At 34.6% G+C, this 8194-nt stretch overlaps 1 protein-coding gene across 1 annotated transcript in view; it reads right to left on the bottom strand.

The window, feature by feature from the left end:
* Nucleotides 1-1097: 1097 nt before the first annotated feature.
* Nucleotides 1098-8194, bottom strand: part of LOC144434115 (gamma-aminobutyric acid type B receptor subunit 1-like) — a 45008-nt gene continuing 37911 nt past the window's right edge. Inside the window, exons 24-29 of the mRNA XM_078122570.1 lie at nucleotides 7926-8162; nucleotides 7045-7165; nucleotides 5559-5642; nucleotides 4669-4819; nucleotides 2730-2799; nucleotides 1098-1217 (exon numbers count right to left, since the gene is read on the bottom strand). Coding sequence (XP_077978696.1) covers nucleotides 1098-1217; nucleotides 2730-2799; nucleotides 4669-4819; nucleotides 5559-5642; nucleotides 7045-7165; nucleotides 7926-8162 — 783 coding nt within the window. The remainder of the gene's footprint in view (nucleotides 1218-2729; nucleotides 2800-4668; nucleotides 4820-5558; nucleotides 5643-7044; nucleotides 7166-7925; nucleotides 8163-8194) is intronic.

The raw sequence follows: 8194 nt of genomic DNA, 5'->3' as shown, positions 1-8194 counted from the left end.
ATATGGTATCAATACTGTTGAAGGACGTACAACTGCAAGTTAGATGTGGAAAGAGTACTGGAGAAACATGTATCACGAATGTTGGAGTTCCTCAAGGAGACTGCCTGAGCCCGGTACTCTTTACACTATAATACCTCGCAAAGGCACTTGCAGACGATACAACCCACGATGATCACAATTAAGCAAAACACCGGAATTACAAGATCATTCGCACAGCAAAGTTGACAGTGACGAAATTACCATAGATCAACAATATGCAGATGGCACCACCTGGTTAACATACAGATGTGAAATATCAGCCTTAATAAGACAAGAAGCACCAAAGAAACCTTCCAGTAAATGAAGCGAAAACAGAAGAATACACGTCTGTCGATCAAAAGAGCAGGACCAGGAGAATGGAAGAGATATAGATATTAAGGTTCCCTTATGAACTCTGAAGAAGACATAAAGGAATCGAAACAACTGGCTATGGCAACCTTTCTTACATATGAAAAGACTCTGACCAGTAAACGATTACAGTTTAAAATTAGGACTAGACTATTCAATGCCTATGAGACCAGCGTATCCAGGTATAAAAGTGAGCTCTGGACTCTGACAAAGAAGAAAGAGAAGGAGATAGATGTGTTCCAAAGAAATAAACTGAGGAAAATGTTGAAGATAAAAAGGCCCCACACAGTGTCAATTAAAAAACACTATAAAAGAACAGGAGAGAAAGACTGGCGTAAGAAAATAAAAACAAGAAGATTAAGATGGCTCGGCCATCTTATGAGACTACCTGAGAAATCACCAGCCAGTCTAGCCCTCGTAGAAGCTCTTACGCCATGTTAAAGACCACAAGGAAGACCAAAAACCACATGGATCAGCATGGTAAACACCGAGCTGAATGAAATCAACCCAAACCTAAAACTAGGCTCCGAATTGCCCACAGAAGTTACCAATGACAGGTGGAAGTGGAACTCCATGATAATTTTGTGAAGCGCTAAACTGACCAACAGCGTACGTATGGCGTAATAGATATAGATATATATATATATATATATGACATTCTCAAAGTGTTAAGCGTTATATTGTGCAGTTTAATAAGCAGATAGATAACATCATACTATTTTCTTAAACTTTCCAACGGCGATCTTGAATATTGCAAAGACTCTGTAGGTCTTCATGAAGATCGCACCGAATGCCAAAGATAGACCAAGTGACAACAAGAGTGGTTTAGCCTGAAAACAGTAAAACAAACAAAACAAAAAATATTTAATTTGTTACTCTGAGTAGCACTTTTGGGTAAAATAACCATTCGCTATTATAGTCCAGTTGCCAGAGGTGGTTTTGGGGAGTTAACCTTGCAATGTGAGTTATATGATATTTTTTTGCAGATTCCACCTCAGAAAGGTGTCCTGTTAGCATATCTGACGGGTGCCACTCGCGCACCCCTTGGCATTTTGTTATATCGCGAGAAAACCGAAATACCATGTATTGCTATGGGTAAACACATGTTTTGGTAGGCTTAATACTTACTGCCTATAAAACCATGTCAAAGTTACTTAAAAGTCATATTTACATGTTACACACTGTATATTATGAATAATCAGTCAGTTACAAATATTTTGTCAAAAGTTTTGGATATTAAAATATCATAATTAGGCCAAAGGTCAACAAAATGACGCCATTTTCAGTTAGTATGACTTATAGGTAGTGACTGTGTTTTCTGTGTATTGTGTGGATACATCCATATATCATCTAGATTTTATTTATCAAATCAGGTTATGACACCAGTTACACATTATAAGCTATGTCATACTGATATTTTGTCCCCCAAACTGAATATATATGTATTTTTTTGAAATTTATGCATATCATTACTTCCGCTTTCAGGGTGTAAAGTGGTCAAAATGGTCTAATTATTATACAACGTTTGAAGTTCAAAACTTTTTTTTTATATTCAAAAACCTTGGCTCAAGATTTGTTGTGGATATATTATGACCACTAAACTGTAAATCAACACATGATGTTCACTTTTACCTAATTAAGTTATCAGATCATGATTTATGATATGTACGAATTTCATCAAAATACTGACATATATTAAGTTTTAGAGACAAAATATCAGTATAACTCAGCTTATAATGTGTAACTGGTGTCATAACCTGATTTGATAAATAAAATGTATATGATATATGGATGTACCCACACGATACACAGAAAATACATCCACTACCTATAAGTCATAATAACTGAAAATGGCGACATTTTGTTGACCTTTGGCCTAATTATGATATTTTAATATCCAGAACTTTTGACAAAATATTTGTAATTGACTGATTATTCATAGTATACAGTGTGTAACATGTAAATGTAACTTTTAAGTAACTTTGACATGGTTTTATGGGCAGTAAGTATTAAGCCTACCAAAACATGTGTTTACCCATAGCAATACATGGTATTTCGGTTTTCTCGCGATATAACAAAATGCCCAGGGGTGCGCTAGTGGCACCCGTCAGATATGCTAACAGGACACCTTTCTGAGGTGGAATCTGCAAAAAATATCATATAACTCACATTGCAAGGTTAACTCCCCAAAACCACCTCTGGCAACTGGACTATTAATAAATCCTATTAAAACAAACTTCCCAATTGTTAAGAAAAAAATGCATTATTCACATCACCAGACGATGAAAGAATGCCTCACTATAATTTCAAGGGAACAAAGGCGAGGCTCATTTTGTCCTAACTGCTTTAGTTGATGTCAGTAAGTCACGGAAAGTCAATTTCACCACTTCTTCATGTGCATCTTCTCTAGATCTAAAACCAGGAGAATTTTTTTTTAAAAATTCAAAATAGCTATTAACCAACCTTCATACATTGGGGTAGGGAATTCTATGATTGCTGCCCAATGACCTATGTTGGTTTCGCCAAGGGCATTAGTGTCTGTACATGTTTCGATTTGGTAGACGCTATACACAGACTGACAAATAGAGGTCGGTTTATGGTTCATTTGATCGTTATATTTCTCCTATTTTCAGAGAATTCGCGCGATGTAATATTGAAAGTCACTTTTGTGTCTCTTTGCTATTCCTATTTATGTAAACTAAATCATATACATCGTATACATGTATTACGTTAACCGATACATTAAATATATGACTAATCCAACCAATTATTTTCTAATTCTAGTCTTTATGGTTGAAGAGTAAACGTGGACGTACATGACATTGTACAGCAAAGTCAAATGATGACATGTTAGAGGTATCAGCTCCATACAGTATTACCAAGACGTACAGATGAATACATCCAAAAGCGACAAAGTTGTTCAGAAGAGGACTGGAGATCTTGATTACTCTAAAATAAGAAATAGTGTTGTCAGATGCAGTTGATAATTAATGTTGATTTCTGATGGGGTATAGTGTTCACTCAATATATTGTTTTCGAAGTAAACGATAATTAAGGTTCTATATATACACACTGTCTGTGTGTACATAAACAATGCATAGTGTTCGTTATTTCTCTCCTCGACTGGCTAATAGCTAAACACTTTTACAAAGTCGATATATAAATCCATAGCAGCATTACGACAATTAAAGGGTTCATATACCATTTTTTTCTCAGATATACATGTAGGCTAATAAGATACCAATAAGATATAAGTGAGTGACAATTTTGTCTTGGGTGGTTATCTCAATCATGTCTCAGACAGTCAAAGGTGTGCGAAACCATATACTTGTTAGTGCATACGACTCACAAGTTATGTCAAGTGAGAGGGTACTAACTAGATTAGAGCGCTGCTTTAATCTGCTCAGTAAAGACACACAGTGAAATGTCCCGGCTTCAACCTTAAATTTTAAATTTCTGTGTGACTTTATAAAAAGGAGAGACATAGCCGGGGACAAGGTCAAGGACAAATATAGAGATACGACAGGAACAGTTATAACATATAGGGGTAGAAACTTAAAGTTATGGTTTTTTTGTTCATGAGCTGCAGTACGAATGTTGGAATTGACACGAAATATCACCAATCAATCAATCAGTTTATTTCAGAACAATAAGGCCACAGGCCCAAAGAGCAAACAATAATACAAACGTTTCAGTTCATAGAGGGAAATTCCTCTCTATTTTTCATTGCAAAATAAATAAATGAAGCTAAATTATTTTAGATAAGTTATATATTATCTGAATTCAAAAGTGAAATGAACTTATCATGGGAAGGGTTTATACAAAACCACCTTGGTAACATTTTCTATGAAATATCACCAGTTATAATGTATAAGAATACAACAGATACTACATGAATAAACACGACATGACCTGTCCTATAACCCTTGCCAAATGGTCATATTTTGCAAATACAAATGAATGACTAATATTATACACAACGTTATCAAATGTACAGGTTGGAAGTGTAAACAAATATATATAAAAACACTTCAAACTTTGAAAGTGACAAAGTGTTCCATGTTAAATGACACAGATACTTACAAGACACACACATACATACATACATACATACATACATACATACATACATACATACATACATACGTGCGTGCGTGCGTGCGTGCATGCATGCATACATACATACATACATACATACATACATACATACATACATAGGCTTTAGTCTTTCCAGTCATTTCTATGAAACTGTTTATAATATTTACTTGTAGCATTACTAACTTTCTGTTTCGGTACAAATTATTCATAATCAAACACAGTAACGACAACAGAATCCCAACACTGGCCATCGTATTCAATACTATGTGGACTGTTTCTGAAGCTGAAACACTTATATAAATTTCTTCAACTCCATCGGTTGGAGGCGCTTTACCTGTAAAATAAATAATTCAAAAAGAAAGAAATAGCATTGCTCATCAGGAATTTAGTATCTTCTATCAAAACGTAGGAATTCAACCATCACGTGTTTGATAGCTTTGTTCCTCACCTTAGCAATCACTCCTATAATGTAAGGTAAGGAAAAGTACTCATTACATTAATTTATGATTTAAGTATAGTTGATAAAGAGTAATTATTGAATTAAAGGGGCACAAAGCGTTTTTATACATTTTGGGGCATGATTTATGCTGAGGTAGTTGCAGTATTCTGCTTATTAGAATATACATTTCATGAACTCAGACCTGGTATTGAGATATAACTTATAAAAGCTCCGATGACGTAATTTAGTACATGTATGCACAGTGTTGTGGAAATATAGACTATGCAATCAACTTTTCTAACAATATTAGAGTAATGACATAGAAGACATGCATGTACAATGGAATCACGTACATGTCAAATGCCGCTCACTTTGCGAAACTAGCCGAAGACCCAAGGTTTATTGAGTGTTTTTTTCTCACTTTTTCACTTTTAGTATAAAGTTTACAAACGCAATCTGTGCCACTTTCAGGAGAATATTTGCAGGTTTCTGCGGAATTCAGAGTCGTGACTGATTCTGTCTATTTAATACTGTGATGTGTGTGTGTGTGTGCGTGTGTAAGTGAAATAACTGAGATACAGTAGCTCCATATACATGATCGTCAAATTGATTCTATAACATGAAAATGCCTCACCTTGCCAGATAAGTGGACTTTCTTCACTCCACTTGAACTTATCATTTGCAACATCAAAGCGACCGACTTCGACCATAAGATGGTCTGAACATTTTATGAAAAGAATAACAGCATATTTATCAAAGCTAACAACAAGTATGATAATCTAGAACACTTCATTAATTGATATAAACATACATTGAAGCACGTTGTTTCCTCATTTCCTTTATTTTTAAACATTCAATTTTAATTTATTTTATAAGATTTTTATTTTACAATTTGACGAGAGTACATAATCCAATTTATCGCCTTATTTACTTATTTATTTATTTATTTATTGCATCCCTTTTGCATCAGGGGCTCACTAAGCATTTTAGGAGCAGAACATATGGATCATATACCCTGGTATTTCTACGTCATTACGACCTGTGTCTATACGTCACTGGTTATGTGGCACATGAATTATAAGTCAAAACGCCTAAATCGCCATTAGTTCCCCTATCTTACATCCAATTATAACCTGATGCTTGATTGTGATAAATTTAAAAAAAAGATAACTTCACCAATTTAAATGTTATTATAATGCAAACATGTCTGTAGTTATAATACCACCTTAAAACTGCACTACCTGCAACTGGACCATTTTGAAATTAATATCTAGATATGACTTACTTCGAAATATTGTACACCTATGAGGTGTATCAATCTACAGGTTTTTAGCTATAATAAGAACACGTTTTTAACTTCAATTTTTGAATTAAATCAGTGCGTCCATCGTCCAGACCATGTTGAATTTACACGTGACATGACACCTTATTAGTCACGAGATACACTGTCAAATAATGCGTGGTGATCGCTGTGACTGAACGTGGATGATGTATTATATGCTTATCATTAATTAGCAGTACCATACATATATTTCGAAAAGAAGTGAAACTAACACGGTAATGGATTCAAAACAAGCCTCTGCTCAAGATTTTAACCTGTTACACTGTAACATTGTACTATTGATCAAACCTTTCAGGTCTTTCCACGATGCAAACGGAATAAAGTGGGGAATTTAGCACCTTCTCGCGAAACAAAATTAGGAGAATGATGGCGAATTGTGTCATACCAAACTATTCGTGTCCCTTGCCAGATGATGGTGTTCCAGTAAATGATGGGAATGAACAATTTTAGAGAATGATATATTTGGTGTCTTGGTGAATAAAACGTGCAAGTTGGAACCAAAGGGAAAACTAAAGGGGATCTTACGAATTTACAATGTTTAACAAAAGCTTGGATTGTGAAAGTGGGTAAAGGCCTTGGCGTCATCATTCAGTGTCTATTATCAGGACAGAGCTGCCATCGATCAACACTTAGGCAGAAGTGGTCTTGCAAGGCCGTTAAACGTCATGTCGACTGTTTCTCTTTTTAGTGTACTTTTATAACAACAGAATTCGAAGCAGTCAATTATACGTTTAACAGACGTTCCTGACAAAGGGCCGTATGACATCTAAGTTCTAACTGAAACCAACACATTTCAAGTTCTTATTGAACATCTCCTTAACATCATTACCATCCACTTGTTTTTGTTGAATTACTATATTCACGAATAGGTCACTAGTTTTCGTCAATCGAACCATTCCCTATGAGATAAAAATATGGAAAATAGGCCGTGTTATAATTAAACCTGGGTTAAGTAGGATCATTTCACTCAGACAATATCATAGAATCTTAAAAGAAACATATCAAAGTATTGTGAAATTAGGTCAACATTATATTGATTATACTGATGATCAAAACCAACTTATAAATGTGAAGTCTTCATCGATTATAAAGTACCAAACTGTTTTCAAGACAAATGTATTTGTCATTCAGTCAAAAGTGACATTGGCTTTAACAACCTCAAGTGTCCATGTCCAACGTCATAGTAAACCTTTATTTATGTATTTATTTATTCGCCACACATAAAGGATACGCTTACATCACAAGAAAGAAATTCATACAGATACACACACAGAAATAATAAAGAATAACTTGAGAGAAAAGACCTTGGTGGGTTTGAAAACTGTGTGACTGGGGGCTGGCAAAATAGCAAAAACATTTAAATGGGTAACATGTTAAATAAACAAATTAAATAATATACTTATATTTGTATTGGTAATCTCAAATGAGATAAATCACCGACTGTCTATGCTGAGTTGGTAACATACCTTCTGAGAGCATTCTTAAATTTCTTTTTAATATTCATAGATCTCAATAAAAATGATAACTTATTCCAAATCTTAGCTCCATGATAGCTAAAAGAGAACTGGCATTTGTACAACATTTGAAAAAATAAATTACAACAAAGAGTGCGGTATTCAAGAAAACTATCTGTGCCTGGAAAGAAAGTTTAAAACTCACACTAACTCCAAAGAATTCTTGATTTAGTATTTCATCCTTCAAGATTACAGCAGTAGATTTATCATTGTATGTGAAGTCAGAAATTCGTCTTTGGTCTTCCGATGTGGAAATTAGCTTGTCAGTTTTGTTTAAAGCCAGTGCTATGGCTAGCACTGCATCAAAGCAATACCCTGCATAATATAATTCCCGTGATGATCGCATGCGCTCGAACACGTCAATGTCCTTTGGTTTTGGCTTCTAAACACATGTTAAAAAAAATATTAATCCAT

The sequence above is a fragment of the Glandiceps talaboti genome, chromosome 4 (assembly GCF_964340395.1).
Source record: "Glandiceps talaboti chromosome 4, keGlaTala1.1, whole genome shotgun sequence".
NCBI lineage: Eukaryota > Metazoa > Hemichordata > Enteropneusta > Spengelidae > Glandiceps > Glandiceps talaboti.
Note: the sequence above shows the minus strand (reverse complement) of the source record. Positions and strands in the feature narration are given on the sequence as shown.